Source organism: Biomphalaria glabrata, chromosome 11 (genome assembly GCF_947242115.1).
Source record: "Biomphalaria glabrata chromosome 11, xgBioGlab47.1, whole genome shotgun sequence".
Lineage (NCBI taxonomy): Eukaryota > Metazoa > Mollusca > Gastropoda > Planorbidae > Biomphalaria > Biomphalaria glabrata.
In genome coordinates this window covers 28670484-28693090 of record NC_074721.1, presented here as the reverse complement: position 1 = coordinate 28693090, position 22607 = coordinate 28670484, and the positions used below count along the sequence as shown (strand labels likewise).

At 34.5% G+C, this 22607-nt stretch overlaps 1 protein-coding gene across 4 annotated transcripts in view; it reads left to right on the top strand.

Moving 5' to 3' along the window:
- Nucleotides 1–22607, top strand: part of LOC106058724 (transient receptor potential channel-like) — a 57823-nt gene that overhangs the window by 16854 nt on the left and 18362 nt on the right. For 3 of the 4 annotated variants that reach the window (XR_008773840.1, XM_056005039.1, XM_056005038.1), the window contains exons 4-21: nucleotides 1078–1175; nucleotides 2886–2904; nucleotides 3574–3668; nucleotides 4102–4160; nucleotides 5237–5313; nucleotides 6291–6403; nucleotides 6555–6632; nucleotides 6736–6876; nucleotides 8391–8459; nucleotides 9339–9422; nucleotides 11658–11769; nucleotides 11875–12101; nucleotides 15102–15202; nucleotides 17505–17724; nucleotides 19225–19555; nucleotides 20852–21050; nucleotides 21610–21664; nucleotides 22000–22131. Coding sequence is in view for 3 of the 4 variants with exons in the window: in XM_056005039.1 (XP_055861014.1) it covers nucleotides 1078–1175; nucleotides 2886–2904; nucleotides 3574–3668; nucleotides 4102–4160; nucleotides 5237–5313; nucleotides 6291–6403; nucleotides 6555–6632; nucleotides 6736–6876; nucleotides 8391–8459; nucleotides 9339–9422; nucleotides 11658–11769; nucleotides 11875–12101; nucleotides 15102–15202; nucleotides 17505–17724; nucleotides 19225–19555; nucleotides 20852–21050; nucleotides 21610–21664; nucleotides 22000–22131 (2210 nt within the window). In the remaining variant the exon portion in view is untranslated. Of the gene's footprint in view, nucleotides 1–1073; nucleotides 1176–2885; nucleotides 2905–3573; nucleotides 3669–4101; nucleotides 4161–5236; nucleotides 5314–6290; nucleotides 6404–6554; nucleotides 6633–6735; nucleotides 6877–8390; nucleotides 8460–9338; nucleotides 9423–11657; nucleotides 11770–11874; nucleotides 12102–15101; nucleotides 15203–17504; nucleotides 17725–19224; nucleotides 19556–20851; nucleotides 21051–21609; nucleotides 21665–21999; nucleotides 22132–22607 lie in introns of those variants that run through there. The other variant, XM_056005040.1, reaches the window with a different exon arrangement.

Genomic DNA, 22607 nt, shown 5'->3' with positions numbered 1-22607 from the left:
AAAGTCACAGCATTTGCGAACGAATTTATGTAAAATGCTTTTTAAACACTAATTTGAAAGTTAATGTGATTAACTGATTAAATGAATTAGCTGTGTTGTGTATGTGTTAAAGTAAAAAACTATCTTTTTTTGCGTAGAGTAGATCTAGCCTTTGCGAGATTTCCAGCTATGCGCATACTTGACCTTTTGGTTCTGTCTCAAGTAAACATGGCTATATGACCTATATCCATGAAATTGTAATACTTTCATAGATCGAGAAAATGATGGGAAAATAATATAGATAGATGGATAGATGGATAGATAGATAGATAGATAGACAGATAGATAGATAGATAGATAGATAGATAGATAGATAGATAGATAGATAGATAGATAGATAGATAGATAGATAGATAGATAGATAGATAGATAATAGTAAGCACTGAACTGGCCGAATATTCGACCATTTTTCTCTATTCGGCCATATTGGATATAAAAGTACACCTTGTACCCATTTATTATGTATAATGTGGACCTCGTTCCATTAATGTCTGTTGTAGAATGTATTTATACTTAAAACATAATAATGTACTTAAGAATGTTGCCTATATGAATATGCACCAAACACCTTTTTAATATAAAGACAAGGCGTGTTAATATAAAAAATTAAAACTTTACAGTATATATGCGCATTACATACATAGCAGCTATGTCTGGTATATTTTTTCACTTTGTTTGTCTTGACCTTTAAGTGGGTTGGTTAACATGTTAAGATGTTATATTCCTTGACTACGTCACGCTCTTTAGACTTCTGTCTAGCTGTGCACATCTTACAAAGGAACTGAGTTTGTTTACTTGGTTGTCAATCATTAAGCCACACCTCTACACACACACACACGCACGCACACATACACACACACACACATATATATGTAATTTTTTATTTTAATTTTTTTATTTAACTCTCTAGCGGTCACACCTTACAAGGGAACTGAGTCTGTCTACTTAGTTATAAATCTTAATTAGGTGGCTGAACTTCAAGCCACGCCTCTACACACACAAATATATATACATTTTTATTTTTTTCCCCATAAACAGGTTGTCTTCTTGACTACAGCGATCTCAAAGATCAAAAAGGCAAAGATGACAGATATGTAAATCACTTTATGTCAAGTAATCAAGCGATAATCAAAGAAGTAAGTTGACATAAAGCATTTCAATTAGAATAAACTGCATACGTTTTAAAAAGAAGTAAAAGTTTACAAAATTAATTTTTAAAAAGGCGTACATCTACATACTATTTCTAAGGGCTCTGACGTATCGACCTCAGTTATCAATCTTAACCACCCTTGAGCAACGTGCTTCCCTATCTATTATATACAATTTACGACCTAATTCAAACCAACCATGGATATCACATGACCTTATCTTTCTTTATGGCCATCACGTGTTAGTTCTTTAGGTGAATTAGGTTCATTATTCCACTTTCCCTGGACGAAAAAAAGCGAAAATTTAAGCAAATTATTATTTCCCGTGTGCCAAGGACAACTAAGTAATTTTTAAAATTGCAGTGCTGCCGAATATTTGTTTGTTTACTTGGGGAAGAATTTGTATTAGGGGGGCGGAACTACAAGCCATATCTCTATAAGGTTAATCTGGTATGAGTTTGTTTATTATGTCAATCAAGGGTCTGGACCACAAGCCACACCTATCATACTATTGGCCGGCTAATAAGTTTGTTTACTTTGAATTGAAATCAGCAGTTAATAATTCTGCCTGTGCCAGTAAGTCTACGAGCTCCAGTGATTCGTCAAGCCTCACACACAAGCAGCAACCAGGGATTAAAGAAGTCTTAGACAAAGCTAAATTGTGGGATATTAATAGTGATAATGCTAAACGCATTCACTTGGCCATAGCAAAGATGATTGCAACTGACATGGAACCTTACCAAGTAGTTGAGAAGCCTGGATTTATTGGACTTTTACAAGTACTGGAGAAAAGATACACTGTGCCTAGTCGCAAATATTTTACAGAACGTGTTATTCCAGATATCTACGACAATATTTCCTCAAAGCTTCGTGAAATGCTATCTGATGCTAAAAGCATCGCTTTCTCAACGGTCACTTGGACAGCTGATAATACCACCGAATCATATTTTGGTTTAACTGCCCATTGGTTGAATGAGTCATTTGACCGAAGCAGCTATGTTTTGCATTATTATATTATTATATTAAATTAGCATTATATATTATTTTGTAAATAAATATTACTGTTGAATTACTTTTTCTAACGTGTTAACTTTAAATCTTACTCTTGTGTTCTGTGTGTCTTGGTTGAGTCACAACATTCTTAATAATAATTTAAGAGTGTCAAGTAACTCCTCGTTATTACTGGTATTACTTAAGCTATATACTTGGCCACTATCTGTATTAGGCACAAACCAGAAGCTGTTTGTGGCCTTTAAAACATGAGGCTAATGACAAGTTGATGGTGTCAAATACATAAATACAAACATCTACCCACTCTACAACTTACATTGTACTTAAGACCTTTTTGTGGAGCTTTGTTTTTCCTTTCATAATGGCAGTTGTCTGTTATATGATAAAACCGAAGGGCCTGATGATTTTTTTCTTAGTCGAGGAAATGACGCTTTTGATAAATGCTAGCAGACGTGAACAATTACTGTGAGTGGGACATGTAGTCCGTATGGGTGAAAATTGATTTTCCAAACGACTTCTTTACGGGTAGCTGTGAGTAGGAAGGACTAACGAAGACGTCTTTAAACACTCCCCCAGAGATCGTGATACTGACTTTCCCGTCTGAGTAATGCTATCTGTCGTTGGTTCGGATTGTTTGCAATCCAATGACATAAATATATTGCTTTTATATTTTTCTTTTATTTTCAGGTAAAAATGAAATTACCTGGTATGTTAATGGTATCTATCTATCTATCTATCTATCTATCTATCTATCTATCTATCTATCTATCTATCTATCTATCTATCTATCTATCTATCTATCTATCTATCTATATTATTTTTCCATCTAGGTATCATTTTCTCGATCTATCTATCCATTTTTTATTTATCCATCTATAAGAATAACTCAAATTAAATTAAAGGGAGTTCTTACAATAATATATTAAATTAAAGTATTTTAACGTTCAGATAACAAAATTAATAAGATTACAAAAAGAGATTTAAATTTTAGACAAATTCAAAGGCGTTTCCCAAAGTTTTCATGCCTAGGTAAAAAGAAAGGTTTTACTATTTCCATCAGAAATATCAGAAGCGTTGTCGTCATCTTACTGTGACATATAGACATACGAACGGACAGACAGACTAAACAAAACTAAAATCAATGTTTTCCCCTTCATTGAGCCTCTGAAACCATTGTTATAAACTTCTTAAATAGACAAAAGTCAATAAAACTCAGTATTTGGCATAGGACGCCATTAAATGATTGAAGAATGTTTGACCCTAGAAGAGATATCATCCAAACAAAGACCCATTACAAGAGCAGGTCGTTGGAAGTCAATATTTTCTTGCAATTTATAATAAGTCTTTTATTCTTCCTTTTTGTGTGTTAAATCAGATAAGAATATAGCCACATGCATTTTTTTATGCAACGCCGATGCAAGTGACCAAATATTTGAACAAGATCGCAAAGAAGCTGTTGTTTTGTTGAAGGTATTTGTGCTGCTATCTATCTATCTATCGATCGATCTATATTATCAATCTATATTATCGATCTTATCTATCTTATCTATCAATCTATCTATCTATCTATCTATCTATCCATTCATCTATCTATCTATCTATCTATCTATCTATCTATCTATCTATCTATCTATCTATCTATCTATGTCATCTTATCTATCTATCTATCTATCTATCTATCTATCTATCTATCTATCTATCTATCTATCTATCTATCTATCTATCTATCTATCTATCTATCTATCTCTATCTATCTATCTATCTATCTATCTATCTATCTATCTATCTATCTATCTATCTATCTATCTATCCGTCATCTATATGTATTTACATATCTTTAATAAAAAGATATAATTGTACATCTGTCATAGATTTTCAATTCGTGTGCATTTTTATTTTCAAGGGTTCTGGGGAATACATTACTAACCTCTCTGAAGTAACCAAGAAAAGAGAGCGAGTAAGGTAATTGTCACTATTTAGAAGTGTGTGCTTACTGTAGGTTTCAAATATACACATCCCATTTCTAGGAAAATCACTAGAGACGTTGCAAAATTCGTGTGCGAGGTTTCAAGTGCTGCCCATGTTTTATAAGTCATGCATGCATTTTAATAGGCTTTAGTTTACATTAAGTTTTACGGAATACGGGAGAGACAGAGAGAGTAAATAATTATATTCCTTATAAATAAAACATCTATAATATAGATATTAACCTTTTTTCTGTACATATTTAAAAGAATACAAAAAAACACTGTACACACGCACAAACTTGTTTTTTTTCCAAATCCCAACTGAAAAAAAAAATTAGTTCTTCAATTTCACCAAATATGTTCATTTAGGGGAAAGTTCTCTTATGTAAAAAAAAAATATGTTGAAATATGATTAGTTTCCAAATTTTCTTAAAATGTCTTCTATTCAAGGACAAAAAAGTCTACAAGACATTTCACGTTTTTAGTATTCTATTTTCAAACGTTTACCTTGGTATGCATATATTTGTTGAAGCAATATTGAAAGGCTTAGGAGACGCGGTGACTGATTGCCTCTAAAAGATCCTATGTGCTAACTACTTCATTAAGTTGATAATTATAGATTATATGTTTTATAAAGTTTTCGCTCTTCGAGATTCAAAGGATAAAAACGTGAGATAGTCCTTCTCTACGCCATGCTAGAAATTAAGCCACAGAGTGCAACTCTCAATAGGAATAGAGTGGTAGAGGTCGGCTTCTTAACCAGTGGTTTCGGGTTCTATTCCTGGTGAAGAATAGCATTTTTAATTTCGTGATCTTCAGGCTGCCTCTGAGTTCACCCAGCTCTAATGGGTACCTGACATTAGTTGGGGAAAATGTAAAGGCGGTTGGTCGTTGTGATGGCTACATGACAACCTTGTTAACCGTGGGCCACAGAAACAGATGACCTTAACATCATCTGCCCCATTAGGTCGCAATGTCTGAAAGAGAAAATTACTTTTACTTACTTATTGATACGCTTTGAGTTTTCCTAGTGAATCATCTACTTCGTTTTTTTTTTTTGCTCCAATGCAGCAATTTGCAGACACTAAACATTAGCAAACGAATGAAAAGTGAAAAGATCGCAGAAGTCATACTGAAGTCCTTAAAACGTAAGTGATTTTTTTTTAAGTTAAGCTTTAATGAGAGTATCTAAAAGAGCTTTGTCGAAAGCCATTCTGAGCAATGACGAGAGAATATTAATTAGAATAAGAGATATTCAGAACCTCCCTTAGGAGGATTCTAGTTATCCAATGGCCAGACAACATCTCCATGGCAAAGAACACTGCAGCTTCCCATTGAAGTAAATACCTCACCTCACCTTGAAGACCAAAGGAATGAGGGAGAGTGAATGGAATAGATGACCACGAGATTTGTAAGCAGATGCCAAGGGGATGAGCAAGACGTGGCGATGTAAAGAGAGACTCGCCCAGGAGAAATCCTTGAACTTTTCTACAGAGTTGACCACAGGCATGAAGAGAGAAGAGATAAAGAGAGAAATAGAATATATTCATTGACTGATTGCCCCTAAAAGATCCTATGTACTAACTTCTTCATTAAGTTGATAATTATAGATTATACGTTTTATAAAGTTTTCACTGTTTGAGATTCAAAGGATAAAAAAATGAGATAGTCCTTCTCTACGCCATGCTAGAAATGAAGCCACAGAGTACAACTCTCAATAGGAATAGAATGGCTGATGAGACTAGAGTCGTCTAGTCTTGCTTACATCCTCACGAGCAGTGCACACAATAATTTAGAAACTCTCTATAAGGGGCGCTTCTTTTCCTGTTCTAGCCTATATTTCTGTATATTTTTTGTTAGTCTATTCAATTTTGGATTAACATTTTGTATGTATGTCTGTCTGTCTATCAGTGTATGTATGTATGTATGCATAGATAGATAGATAGATAGATAGATAGATAGATAGATAGATAGATAGATAGATAGATAGATAGATAGATAGATAGATAGATAGATAGATAGATAGATAGATAGATCTATCTATCGCTCTATCTATCAATTCATTCACTCTTCTATATAATTTTATATATCAATATAATGTTGCCAACTCTTAAAATCTATATAGATACCAATAGATTTCAAGCAGACGACCAAATGTTTCTTCAACTGTGTGTTTCCCTCAACAAATTAAATGTCGCCTTACAGCTAGGGCAACTCTCACGACTTGTCATTCATCAGGTTTTTACAATTGTCTATTTGTGTCATTTGTATCTGTAAACTAAATGCAATTCGTCTTTTCAAGCCCCAATATAGCTCATTAATTGTATTTATAAAGTACTTTGATTACTAATTATTTATTTACTTTTCAAAGTCCTAAACATCTTTGCAGAAAATGACAGATTATGATTTAAAGTGCAATGAAAAAGAATCAAAGCAATCAATACAAGAGAAACGCGCCACAAGTTCGGTAATTTATGAAACCACTACACTAATAGATTATTTTAAGGAAAGATAACTTTTTTATCCATATACGATACAAACAAATTAGATTATCTATACTGTATTGGCAGGGGCGGAGACAAGCTGAGAAAGATTGCAAAGGAATTTTGCTAAGTGTTCTTCGACTAAAGCGTTTTGACTTTTTGCGTTACATGCTTCGTGAAGGCATCAATGAGAAACTTCTGAATGAAGTCTTAGGCGAATTTCTCTTGGTAAGTAGATTAGCAGAAGTAACGGTTTGGCGTCCATAGTTTGGTTTTAAATTTCTCCTTTACAAATATAATTATGATCTCTAACGTGTCATTCTATTATTTATTGAACTGCATTTTTATTATAAGAAATCCTACCAGTGAGCTCTATAGAATAACATGTTTCTATTTACCATTAAGTTAATGAGTTCTATAGAATAACATGTTTCTATTTACCATGAAGATAATGAGTTCTATAGAATAACATGTTTCTATTTACCATGAAGATAATGAGCTCTATAGAATAACATGTTTCTTTTTACCATTAAGATAATGAGTTCTATAGAATAACATGTTTCTATTTACCATTAAGATAATGAGTTCTACGTCAAATAAAATTATCCTCTAAAGGACAGATGATGCTATCTGTTTCTGTGGCCTACGGTTAACAAGGGTGTCACGTGGCCCTGCGCAATGACCAATCGCCTTAACTTTTCTCCAACTAATGTCATTATATCTGGGTTGACTCAGGGGCGCCCAAAGATTATGAAATTAAAAATCCCATTCTTAAACAGGTACAAACCCCAACCTCCGGTTCGGAAGCCAAGCGCTTTACCGCTCAGCCACCGCGCCTCCATTTCCACATAATACGTTGTGCCAAATGTTCAGATACAAAATATAAAGAAAAAACATTGCAGTCGATAGCGGGACTACCCGCAAGCTGTAATCCAAATGTAATCCAAATGTAATCCAAATGTAATCCAAATGTAATCCAAATGTAATCCAAATTAATTTTAAGATTATTTTATTGTATAAAATTATAACGATGAAACGAAAGTGTTCAATGCATGTCCAAGAATTTTCTTTTCATACAGATAAATATTAACTGTCCAATTTGTAGTAAATTCTTAAATCCGATTTCGACACTCCCATCCAGTCTTTGGATTTCACACATCTTTGGCCATGATTAGACTTAAGCTAATTGGAGGAATTGTTAAAAGCTTAACTTGGCTACAAAAAATGAAAAGTTGCACAAGAGAACGCTTTGTTCAGTGACCTTTAAGTCAAAGAATGGAAATGTAAATTGATAATTCACATTTATCGAATCCGAACACATTAAGCTTTTATATTGGACAGTCTTTGTCCACTTGTTTTCTAAAAGTATCTCTTTCATAATGGATGTTAATATAATTCACATTTGTGCTAGAAGGAAGGAATTCCACCGAGAGACGTGACACAGAAACAATGTGCATTTCTAGTCTAAGTATAGTGATAATTACATAGCATATTCAATTTTTTTTAAAAAAAGAAGTCTGTTCTTTAAGTTTATTTGAATGTTATTTCACAAAAAAAAAATGTGTACGCCTACATTGTTTAGTTGTATTAGCTGTTTGGAGCTATAAACTAACGACCGAGCATCAATCAACAGTTGTACATTTTTATTGCATTTGTTACAAATTGCTTTCATATGCTAAGTTCTTTTTTTTTTTTTAAACGACGTGTTAATAAGTTTTTATTTTCACACAAATAAAACACAGGAAATCAAAAGGGAAGCATTTCAAGTGGATGAACAAACAGGCCAAGAAAAGAGAAATATAGTTTTTTCTGTAATTAGTTTTTTTTTTATATTTCTGAATATTTAGTTTTTTCCTTATATTAAATAGATGACAACATATATAACAAAATAATATTCATAATTTATTTCTTATGAATATCTTCGTTTGGCAACAACTATTTAACACAACAAGCTTTGTTTGATTTAAATAGGAGTGGGGCATGTTGTGATACTCTTACATACGAATTTGTATTTCAAGTTATGGTATTAATATCTGGATCTAACAAAAACTGTTTCCAAGTGTAATACATGCTCATTTAATTAGAGCTCCTTGAAACAACGTTTTTGTTTGTAGATCTAGTCTTGATCAAGTTTGTATGTATTGTTTTCAACTTTACCTTGGCAAACAATAAACGTATGTAGTACTGACACTTTTATCTAGCAATCAATAGTTTACTTATTCAAAATCCAAACACGACTTTGTGTGATAGTTCTGTGTATTATGCTTTCTTATTTCCTAATCATATCTGACAAAACAACTGCTACGCAAATTATTCAATTAAGTAAAGTTTATGTTGTGTCCCTATAGAGTAGACAGATTAAAGAGAAAGACAAACTTAATTTCTAAAAATACATTTCAGGAAAGAGTAAAGAGAATTTAAATTGCAGTCTAATATGTTCATTAATTAAAAGACTAAATATGTTAAAAACAATGTTTTCTTATGATGATGACCATTTTTTTATTAAATATTGTCAAGTTTTTAATATTAGCAACTACCAAAGTCCATCTTTTGTTTATAGTTATTAAATAAAACATGATATCTCAAAGTCACGTGATTCCGTTTGGATTAGTTCAAGTAGCTGTAATCCAGATTATTCTTTGTTGTTGATTAATCAGTTTTATTAGCTTTAGAATTTCTTTTTGTGTAAGGTACTCGCCAAAACCCTCATGACATTTGCTCTAAAATCAAAAGTAAAGCCATCGAAGGAAGAAGATTCAGAATCATCAGCAAAGGTAATTATGTGCAAATCTAGGAATACAATTCATCAACGATTCCCTGCCTTGCTTCTTAGAGGTCATGGAAAGGTTTCCGTAATATATCCACTCTTTTCTTGGCTATTATATACATAATACTTACATACAATTGTATAAGATGATTTTGAAATTAGTTGTTAAGAAATTGTTAATTACTAATTTAATTGTCACAACTATAAGAACATATTTCTTAAGAAATATTATTACAGTTAAATAATTACTAAGATATAGATCGTCCCGCGGCGTTAGGCGCATTGGGCGAAAAATGTATCCACAAAGATCTCTCATGGCAATATCTGAAGTCTCTTCCCACTTGGTGTCTACTGCACTGAGGTCCCCCATGAAATTGTGACGCCAAGTTATTCGAAGATGTCCCTGTTTGCGTTTCTCTTGTAATTGCCTCCGTGTCATCTGAACTGTTGGTATGCGTTATTCATTTTCTCAGAGGACATGCGTCACATTTACTTATTTTTTTCAATTTTGAAAGATGACTTACATGTTTTACATGCATAGTGTCAGGGTTCATATCTATGCTTGGCTCCTTAGGATCGTTAGGGGGTTGCTTGATTATTTAATTACAATTATTTATTATTGATAAATTTCAACTCCATGAATAACTATAATACTTTCCATGAAATAACAATGATATTTTAATACTTTAATAAGAGCACAAATAATGACATCAACTTCAATAAATATTTAATACACGATACACCAGACCATCAGCTTCATGAAATGTACATATTTCAACAGCAGTCTAGGAAGCAACTATCCAACCTTCCTGGACCGGGAACAAGACCTCACTAACTAACACACTCTCTCGCACATTCAACGAAGACTAAATCATTCAGTTCATAACTAGTGAGACACTATTCACATTTGTAAACTAGGAGTACTAAAACAAAGGGATATAACTATCATTCCAAAATATCAAAGTAACATATTCATTCTCGCCATACCTCCCCCTGACACATAGTTGTTGGGATAACGATTGTGTTAGGTAGGTGTATTTTTGTCTCACATACAATAGCTTGGTTTGACAAAAAAAAAAGCCCAAGGCATTGCAAATTCGGAACGCTACATCATTGTAGGCATTCCAATCGTTTGTTATGATGCTGCCAAAGTATGTGAACTTTTCTAACTCTTTAAGCTCTGACTCACCAAGTCTGATGGGTGCAACCTTTGCCTTATATTCCACTCGCACAATTTTAGTCTTATCCAAGTTTATTGGGAGACCAACTTTGGTTGCCTCTCTTTCTAGGCTCTCCGTAATTTCTTGTCGACTTGGGTAGTGAAACGTCGCCAGTGAAGTCCAAGTCGTCATTCGATTTTGTTCACGTCATGGAATACCAAAGGCAGTCTGGTTCATTGCTCTCCTTATTATGTAGTCGATGGCTAGGAGCAAGAGGAAGGGAGATAAGATAAGATATTTTTATTGATCCAATCAAATGGAAATTCAGTTTGACTACAATTGACAACATCAGCGTAACTACTGTACAATAACAGTATAGATGAAAAATTCGAACAACTTTCACACACGAAAAACATACACATTCACAACCAGCGCTTTGTGAATTTGACTTCTGTGTACTTCTCGATGACGACAGATGTGTCAATGTGTCAATCTGACCGAAAGTGGGATAAAAGAGTTTTTAAAACTTTCTTTTTTAGTCCTAATTGAAAGGAGACAAACACTTCGTTCAGATCTAATGTAACAGTGGTTTAATGGGTGCAGGTTGTCCTTAAGAATTGAGAGTGTTTTCATGAAAAAGCTCTATTTGAGGGATATGCGATGCTTTTTTTAATTAGTCTATTTGTCTAAGTCTTTGTGCCAGTGAAGTGCACCTCTGTCTCACACCTGTCTCAATGCTAAAAAAAAACTCGCTTGTTCCTTCTTTTGTTTTGATGCAGCAACTAGATTGACTATATAGGTGTCGTAGAATCTGGAGGAATTTTTCAGGGATGTCATATTCTCTATTTCACATAGAGATTCTCGATGGACACCAACAATAATAACAAAACAATAAAATTATAAACTATTTTCGCCCCAAGGTTGAAATTTCTAATTATTCTACTGTATCAAATCAATGAATAAAATAAGGACATTAAACGCGTTGATGTATATAGCTCATTTAATATTAAGCTAAAGCATATATAAATTCATTCACTTTTTTTTTCTCAATCTCTTATATTTTGTCATTACGAATTTTAAAGGTAACGTTGATCAATGTGTCAAGTCAAGAAGACAATGAATTACTTGACATTATATGTCGAGTCACTAACCTGAACACTAGTGAGAAAGTGAGGATCTATTTAAGAGAGCTCTGTAAGTTTTGCTCCGTTTCTACAATTGAAAACATTCTAAAATACATTGTGTGCATGCAGGACAAAGACTATACTCGCATTAAGATCATTTCAATATAATTTTAAGGTAAAACTGAGAAAGAGGAGAAGTCACAAGAAATAAACTTAAAGCCAATGACAAAAGAGAATGAATTCAAGAGATCTACAGAAGAACTAGACAAAGAGGGCTCTAGGGAGGCAGACAAATATAAAATAGAAGAAAGTTTTGAGGACAAACAATTAGCCCTGCACTTTATAGTGTCGCTGATGTTTCACCACTTGGAGTTGTCCACCATCATATGGAGCAAAGTGAAAGTAAAAAAACAATTTTTCTTTTTATTCAAAGATTTATTACTGTGACAGGTTGGGGAAAGTGACGTGTGTTTGGCGCGTTTAATGTCTAAGGGATGATTATTTTTGAAGCTATCACACACCAACCCGTCAGCATATAAATCGGAAGCAGGCACGCAACGAGACAAGCAATGAAAGATAGATACAAAGTTAAAATGAAGATGTTTATTTACATAAATATTTACATAAAAGAATAAAAAGGGGGAGGGTTTGCATCTATCTCTAGTGAATAATCACTGTTGCACTTAATAAGAGAGTATGTCACATTGTCCTCTGACTTAGCTGGTTGTCCTGTTGATGTCGCAGCTGGATGTGATCCTGGCTTGAGGTTCTGCAGCTGAAGGTGGCGCTCTAGCGGATAGAGGGACGCTGGTGATTCAGTTCTTGTGGAGTTTCAATCCAAAGTTCTGATATCTGTAGTGGGCACAGTAGGGCGGGTGGCCGGCTACCGTGGGCACAAGTGTACTGCGGGCAGAGCGGATCTGAGTTGGGCAGCGTAGTTGACAGGATAAGTCCAGTGAGTTGCAGAGGTTTTGGCGTAGCTATGACGTCTCGCACAGATCTAAGTCTATAGGCGGCCAAGCCGATAGCGCCAAGTAGTATAGTTGAGTAGATCCACGTAGGCAGTAGAGGATACTCAATAGCAAGTGGCAAGTGATCCGATGAATAGGCAAGTGCAGCGCTGAATAGCACTAAGCACAAAGGCAGGTAAGTAGTTTAGTGGTGTCGAGTAGACACTGAACAGCAAATAAGCAGACACCTGAGGTCGATAAATCCAATAGATAAATAGGCAATAGGCAGACACCTGAGGGAGGCTGCGGATAAATAAAGACAAGTTAGGACATGTCTCTTATGCATTTTATCGATGCCCTCGACGTCGCACCTAATAAGTTGACAGGTGGGCTGTCGAATAGGCGGGCAAGGCCGATAGCGCCAAGTAGTAGAGTTGAGTAGCGTCGAGTAGACACTAAACAGCAATTAGGCAGTAAGGTCGATAAATCCAATAGATAAATAGGCAATAGGCAGACACCTGAGGGAGGCTGCGGATAAATAAAGACAAGTTAGGACATGTCTCTTATGCATCTTATCGATGCCCTCGACTGAGGTGCATTCGTCAGATTGGTAAAATTGCTTTAGAGCACAAAGGGGAGATGATGACAATGGGATATGGGAAAATAGATGGCTGATAGTAGCAATATAGAAATGTACATAAAAGGGAAAGTAATAATATAAAATGTACATAGAAGGGGAAATAATAATCTCAAATAAACAACACAGGTGGATAGAGAAAGAAGGGGGGGGGAAGTGAAATGGGCGGTGGTCAGTGACCAAGATGGTTTGTTTACATACGACCGTCGATCGAGAACAATGGAGCGCGCTTGAATGGAGAGGGTGTGCATTCAAGGGGCGCAACTCTCGTTAGAGTAAAATGAGTAAATGGGAGATAATTCATATGTCTTTTCTACGCGCAGTATTTGTGCGCTAGTAAAATTATCAAGGCGATCAGCCGAGATAAAGGAAATAAAATAAGATGTACAGATAAATACATGGTTGCATCAACGATCAATTGAGCATTAATAGATTAATGCAATACATAATACATACATAAGACATGTTTATGTTTTCTACTTACGACAGTGAGAAATACACAATGCACTAATTAATGTAAATAAAATAATAGAATACACATGGTAACCTCCAGTGAGAAATATGCACAAAGTAATTAAGTGGAACTTGTGATTAAGTTCGGCTTACCACCAGGTATTCCTCTAGGAGTAAAAATAAATGATATAGTCCAGACTCGATTGCTCAACGACAATGGGAAATAAGAGGGTCTGATTTGATTTGGATCTACTTTATATAGGCCTGGAAAATGCGGGCGGGAATAGGAAATGTTCTATGCTTAGAATTATTTTACACGTGGGTGAATTAAACTTGAGATGGGAGTCGCACCTTGGAAAGGTCAATTGGCGTGTGGGTCCGCGTGGTCTCCTAGATCAAAGAGAGGCGTGGTAGAAGGGGGGGGGAGTGTGACTTGCATTCCACACAAGGTGGTGTCAACTGCGCCCGTCAGACATCCGGCCGGTACGATCAAAGAGAATGTGTGTTTACCTTTCCCCGATCAAGGGCAGATAAATGAAAGTCTTGGTCTAGTTGTACCAAGGTTGTGGACTAAGTCTAGCCTGAGTGGAAAGGGTGGGTCGGGTGGAGAAATTGGGGATAGGACGGGGAAAAAATTAAAATAAAATAAATAAATAATGAATAATAATAATTAATGCTGTGATAAATTTGAGCGACTCTGACTGCGAGCTTTTGAATTGTCAAAATTACAAAGCTTATATTAATTCGCTTTGTCTGTCTTGTCAAAAATTTGTAAACGTTATTTCTACCAGACCCAATCTCGGATCAAATTTAAATTGTGCAAAGTTTTTCTTGTATATGCCAAAACAATTATCAATTAAAAAAACAACAATTAGTTAATTAAATATGTGGGGATATAAGTTGAATTAGTCCTCATAAGGAATCTTGAGCACTGAGTAAACACGTTATTTTTTGCATTTTTAAAGCGATCACGGTGACGTTCACTAATACCCTATTCTCTTGCCACTCCCATTTCCAAACTGTTCCTGACAAGTGATAAGATCAAAGCGCATTGAGAATGCGAAAATTATGAATGTGCGCTAAACCTTTTTTCAACCCAAAACAAATGGGTACAAGAAATTAAGTCAAGAAGAGCAAGTGCGGTTTAATGACCACATTTAATTTTACTAGTTTACCTGGGTTAAAAAAACGGAAGACCATAGATCGCAAGCTCTGAAAAGGTGTTCTGTAAATTTTACTTTATGTACAAGTCTAAGACAAGCAGATTTCAAATATTCTAGGCTATGCATAGTGTGAAATAAATAACTATGAACAAATGTTCACCTTAATCTAGTCTTAATAATGTACCATCTTTGATTAAAGTCATCCACAGGTGCAGCTCTATTTGCGTTTGGTCTTTTAAAAGCAATAAGAAAAGAGTCCACAAGTGAAGAGCATAGAGAGACGTTGCTCAAGTACATGAAGTAAGTCATAAATCACTGCACATCGAGACATGGAGGCAGACCCATTCAAAACAAACTTTTATGTATATCCTTTGCACAGAAAACAGAAGTATTGATTAGTGAATTTTTATTATAATAAGCACATTTTTTAATTTTTTTTTTTAAACAAATTTAAGTTGGTAACAATAATCTTTTAATATGGCGTCCTCCATAATGTCTAGTTTCTTTCTCCAAATCTCAATTTTATTATTATTTTTTTAAAGGTTCTCATTAGGTTCCATTGTATCCCCACAATATTTCTTAATATTTATTTCTCTTTCTCTTCTACTAAAGAAAAATAAACGGGATATTTACAAATGTAAAATCAGAGCGAATTACTGTCATTCACATTTTAGTTCAAAAATCACTAAAAACATTTTTTTTTAAAGAGAGTTAAGTGATTGTAATTAAGGGACATATTCGTGAATGATAATGGGGCTGCAGGCTAACGATCAAAATCAATCTGGCTGGATGAGGTAGGATGAGGTAAGAATTAGTGAAAAACATTAGATGATTGTAAATTATCTAAATTGTTTTCGATTTTAATCTACATTCTTTTATTGTGTCGCCAAAATAATATTCCATAATTAGTAAATTATAAATAATAGTTGACTTTAAACCAGTTAAGACTAATTTGGTGACAAGGCTTGTATAATTTCGTAGGTTATAAAAGTCTTTATACTTTGACATTAGTAATCGGTCTGTGAAAATAAATCCAAGAAAGTCTTTGTTTTTGAAACCAGATTTTTGCAAATAGACTTACCTTTAGAACAAATCAAATGTTAAAACGAGTAAAACCCTTAATGGAGTGAGGGGAGTGGGAAACATTAATACTATAATTCATAGGACAAATATAAGTCAGGGGGCATTAAAAAGTATCATGTTACGATACTACGTAACGAATAGTAAAATTCCCTTGCCAAAAATATAGTAGATAAGCCTCTTATACGACAACATTTAACAGGTCCCTAAGGGCTACCGTCTTGCAAGGGCCAGTTATGCTTTTGGACGCCTCCAGTTGAGAGTTTAGCTGAATAAATTGCTACCATAGCCTTCAAAAAATAAAATTTAACAAGCGGTGGCTCTGTCTATTCTTCTATTAAGAATGTGAGACATGAATATTGTTAAGATACTCTCTCTCCTAAACAGGCTTTCTGTAAATACTGCAAAACACACAACACATGAAGAATTTGACAACAAGAGCACTGGTTAATCTGGTACTTTAGTAATGAGTGAAAAAGTAGATAACAGCCAATACTAAACTAATGACAACATATCAACATTTAAAATGTTACATTTGTACATCACCGTACAAAACTCTATATCTCTTCCTGTACTAGTACATAACACTTGAGGACTCAACCATGACCGACTTCATGGCCGACTAACAGTCTCGGTCTCCTTGCTGTCCGGTCTTGAACTGCCTCTTTCTTACACACTCTCTGTCTCTGTTACACGCTGGCTTTCGATCACATGACCATAACACGGGTCATATTTGTGTGCATGTAGTACTGTCCATCGACAGCCATAGACCTGAGTGATTTGCCTGATTTCACGTGTGTCAACTGAACCTACAGTTAATCCTCTCGCGACGCCAATAGGGTTCTAACAATATTATACAGAAAGAAACTAAAAAAAACTTGAGCACTTTTACCAGTCGTGCTTTCGCTCCATCATGGAAATACGGTGGCAAGGCCGCACTACAAACAGCGATGTCCTTGAGAACGCCGTTATAAACAGTATGGAGGGACTTCTTATGGTCCGACAGTTGCACTCGGCTGGGCACGTAACCCGTATTGGGGACGAGCGTATGCCAAAAGAAGTAGTTTTTTGGTGAGCTGAATGGGGGGTCGACGTAACAGGGGTGCCCCACGGAAACACTTTAAAGACCAGCTTAGGCGTCAACTTGTTTTAAATGACTTAAAAGAGATCACCTGGTTGCAGGCGGCTTCAGAACGTGACAGTTAGAGTCACTCGCATCGGGCATGTGTGACAAAAAATCCACTGCCAATGACAGACGTAGACGGTGAAAAGAAAATCCAAACCAAACACATGCTGACAATGGCTTTGCATGCGCTAGATTTGGAAAAATATGTAGGTTGCAGCTGTGGCTTTGTAGCTACGGGAAATACTGCACTCCTTATTATTCTTCGGACGCAAAGACAGCCCTATTTCACTGTACAATCTAAGGGTTTAAATACTAAGTACTATCAGTTTGTATGTAAACAAAATAAAATATATATATATATATATTTCTTAACTTGTAAGTCTCTTGTATTTCTAGTATATATAAAGAGTACTCTATTGGTACACTGGACAGAACTTACAAGCAAGATCCTGACAACACTATTTACTTACTAGGCTGTGAAATGAAGCTCTGGGGATACATTAACTGTATCCAGCTAGCTCTAAAACATGGCAACATAACATTTTTATCTCATCCAGCTTGTAAAATACTGAACGAAAGAACTTGGTACACAGGAACACACAAGAACGAAGAAGAGGTATCCGAGTGTTATACTTTAAGATTAAAGGGAAAAATATCATTGTTTGTCTATATGGCTTTAGATGATTTTTTTTAGTGGCCCCCGAAAGGAGAATAGCCGCTTAAAGTTTTGTGTGGTCTGTCTGTCCTTCCATCCGTCCCGTTTAGATCTCAATAACTAGAAGAGAGAGAGAAAATGGGACACCATGATATTTAAGACCTTTTACAGTTTGATGCAACTGCAACTTTTGTTCTTTTCCAAAAGTTAACCATTTAATTTTTAAATTAACAATTCTTGCAGATTTTGTATAAAAGTACACCACTTTTACATAAAAATAAACTTAAGAGAAAGTACGTTTTTACAGGCTTCATTTATAAATCAATCTTCATTCATAGATTCGCATATTAGTTCTTATAAGAGTCTTATAATTGCAGTCACAAGTGCTCACTAAAACCGTTTTTAAAAAAAATGTACAATAATTCTATGAGTTTAGAAAGAGGAAGTGACATGTAATTCAGCCTACTCTAAGAGTGCATTGAGGGACATGGATAGACAAGGGCGTTCGATCTAAAACATTACACCGTCATAGTAAAATGGTAGTAAGGCGCTTTAGTCCAGCTTTGTCATGCATTTGAACTAGATGGTCACCGTGCAAATGTTTGGACTCAGTAGACGTGACTACATGGGATATAGATTAGGCACGCAAAATTCCTTTTTAATGCGAAGGTTACACGGTAAGAACACTGAGGAATTTTTGCCTCACGATGTAAACCTTGTTAAATGTATGTATTCTTATAGTATTACGCATTCTAATGTATTTTTACTAAGAGTTCAAAACCAGATTATACATTGTCTTGTAAGTAACAGATTGTGGGTCCTCTTAATTTTTTATTTGATTATCTATCCCAAGATTTTTGGATATTTCGTTAAAGTCAGTTCAACTTGCTTCATTAGTTGTAGCCATTTAAGGTGTGTTGTTATTATACGATTGTGACAGTATTTTAGCGTTCTTGTTTGAAAAAAGTCTAGATTTTAAAGCTATTGTCCGTTTTTGATGTATGCTATTGTTTTAATAACATCAAAGTATTGAGTCTGACAATTCCAATTTATTATGATATAAATTTATTTACTATAAATTCTAGCAACTTATCAGAGTTTGCAAATAGGGAAAAAGACAATACAATATCCGTACTACATTCTACTCGGTTTTATGGAGTCGTATCCCGCTTTACTAAGCAGTGTGGACTTGTTGCTCATTCTCTTTCTTGTGTTTTAAGGTTTTCAAGAAGCTTCTAGAATTTAGCATAAACATACATCGTCTGTTGATTTTCTTATTTCGGAAGACCACGTGACTATATCTCGAAAGAATAACTTTCGTTTACTTTCTTTACACACGCTGACGTTTTCATACCAGCCGCCGGGGTCATGCATGGTGACCTCTATCTGTTACTTTGTACAGCTTTGTTAGTAACAGTATTATTAAATGTAATAAATAATAAATGTAACTTTTTCTTCCAGAATAAAATAAAAAAGATGGGGGGAATTGAGGAAACTAAACAGTTTACCAACAGAGCGACGGAAACAAATAAGCCATTAGCAAATGGGTCGATCCAAGCAAGTAAACAATTAGTCAAAGGAGCTACTGAAGCAGATAAACTATTAGCCAATGGAGCAACTGAAGCAGATAAACTATTAACCAATGGAGCGATTCAGACAAGTCAACTATTAACCAATGGAGCGATACAATCAAATAAAACTTTCAACAATGGATCAAACTTAACAAACAAACCTGTATCCAATGTAAGAAAAGAATCAAGTAAATCATTAAACAATGGAGCTACCCTAACAGGTACAACTTCCAATCATTAAACAATGGAGCTACCCTAACAGGTAAAACTTCCAATCATTAAACAATGGAGCTACCCTAACAGGTAAAACTTCCAATCATTAAACAATGGAGCTACCCTAACAGGTACAACTTCCAATCATTAAACAATGGAGCTACCCTAACAGGTACAACTTCCAATCATTAAACAATGGAGCTACCCTAACAGGTACAACTTCCAATCATTAAACAATGGAGCTACCCTAACAGGTACAACTTCCAATCATTAAACAATGGAGCTACCCTAACAGGTACAACTTCCAATCATTAAACAATGGAGCTACCCTAACAGGTACAACTTCCAATCATTAAACAATGGAGCTACCCTAACAGGTACAACTTCCAATCATTAAACAATGGAGCTACCCTAACAGGTACAACTTCCAATCATTAAACAATGGAGCTACCCTAACAGGTACAACTTCCAATCATTAAACAATGGAGCTACCCTAACAGGTACAACTTCCAATCATTAAACAATGGAGCTACCCTAACAGGTACAACTTCCAATCATTAAACAATGGAGCTACCCTAACAGGTACAACTTCCAATCATTAAACAATGGAGCTACCCTAACAGGTACAACTTCCAATCATTAAACAATGGAGCTACCCTAACAGGTACAACTTCCAATCATTAAACAATGGAGCTACCCTAACAGGTACAACTTCCAATCATTAATCAATGGAGCTACCCTAACAGGTACAACTTCCAATCATTAAACAATGGAGCTACCCTAACAGGTACAACTTCCAAGTAACCTAATATTCAGTAGTTAATTTTTTAAACAAGTCAATAACCAGCGAGGATACTAAAGTCTTGACTATAACCAAGGGAGATGAAGATAATAAAACATAAAGCCTATGACCACGCTAACAAAAATAAACGAAAATCCATCAAAAATATTTCCCACACACTATTTATGTTATTCTGATGACTTTATATTATTATTTATTTGGACTCACAAACTCACATTTCAACACGTGCATTTAGCTAAGAATGAGCAATTAAAAAAAGTCATGTTTTTACAAATAATTCGTCAATAAATAATACAAATCAAATCTTTAGATTAAACTTTACATAGTAAGCACAGTCACATTTATGCAATGTCTACTTTAACTTGTATCACATTAACACTAAATCTCTTCATATAAGAATAATTTTCACCTTAAGGTCTAATTATACAATATTTTATGTCCATGTCATTATATATCTTAAATATATGTATTAACTATACAATATGTTACAATAATAATCCAGAGGAAGGAAAAGAAACCAATAAAATGAATGAAATACAGAAGCCAAAAGATATTGACGAAACGACCATACCAAGTGTCAGTGTAGAAACTAAAGCAAGTGAAAACTTAATCAAAGTAGAAAATAAAGAGAATAACTTCAAGGCCAATACAGAAACAAAAGCGAACACGCGAGATACATCAAGTAAAGAGAACGAAGCCAGGTGAATTATGTTTAATGCAACTATTAAATGTCCAATTAATACCATATGATTATCAAAGCTACTTCAACACAGCAGTTAAAACATTTTGCAAATGTAAACAAAACAAAAACTAAAATGTTTTCATCTAAATGTAGGTAGTCCCCTTTGCAGCAATGATTCTTCCCATGCACTATTACAATGAACACTTCCACTCTAATGATTCACTCTTTGGATCGTGTCATACACACTTTGTATTGATTTATTCTCCTTTCAGTCAATTTGGGCAATAAACTTTATTTCTGAAGGAACGCACAAAACTAGTAAACACAAGACAACAAAGTCATCTGCCACCACGACACTATTACATTTTTCATTAATTTATTTCTAGTCTATAAATATTATATTAATATTGAAAGAGTCAGTACATTTTATTATAGATACACTCAAAATAAAGTATACAAACTATTACTTGAAATGCTTTGGAGACTGCTTTACAAATTCATTGTCCTTCCATCAGCTACGATTTTTCAATACAGCTTATTTATTTTACTTTTTTTTTTCTTCCAAAATTAATCAACAGAAAAGACAAGCTCAGAGAGTGGCTCTCTCCTTCAGTCATTTTTATGTTTCGATATGTAAGTGATATAGTTGTTGTTTTTTTCAAGCCAGACACTGGTTCCATGTATTGACTGAGAGCTCTCTCTCTCTCTCTCTCTCTCTCTCTCTCTATATATATATATATATATATATATATATATATATATATATTAGATTAAAACTAACTAATAAGCTAACTAACCAATAATATTGTGCATGTTTCAAATAATACATTTTATAATATGTTATTAGCCTTTTTGAAAGATTATTTTTCACTTTATCCCTTTTTTTAAGTAGAATGTAATTATATAAGCATAGCTAAAATAAAATAATTTGTTCTGCTTATGATATTTTCTTTTTGGCTTCGTTTCAGACAAGCTTTTTTGTTTTCCTATTTATATATGCCATCTTCCTTATCTGTGTGTTGGAGGTAGAGCGATTCCATTGGTCGGAATGGTTACTTCTGCTTTGGGTTGCCAGTATGGCCGCAGAACAAATAAATCAGGTACATGTTCTAATCCAAATATCTTTGTATTATCAAATATAGTTAATCTGAACAATTACATTAAAAATATAAAGCACTTTAAATTAAAAACCACTGCTAGTTGAACACATACGCTCTGAACAGTAATACCTTCTCTTGTAAAGTACGGTCTGAAATTCATAAGAAGATAAGATTAAATCTTTATTTTAAGCATTTGCTGAAGTTTCTTAGTCTCTTCTCCGCGTACATTGACTGCCTCGTGAAACTGTAAGAGCGACAGTTGGCAATGAACGCTCGACATAGTTCTGTTGGTTTTTGTATTGGCGTTTTTGTCCTCTTCTAGTCGACATTTTTTTCTGAACGTCCGTGTTGAAGTAATACATTGATGTTGGAACTATCAAACTTTGAGATCTCCTTGTAGACTTTGGCAGATAGACAAAGGTCTGCAAAATTAACTTTATCACGCTTAGACATAGATCTTAAGTTGTGATCTATCT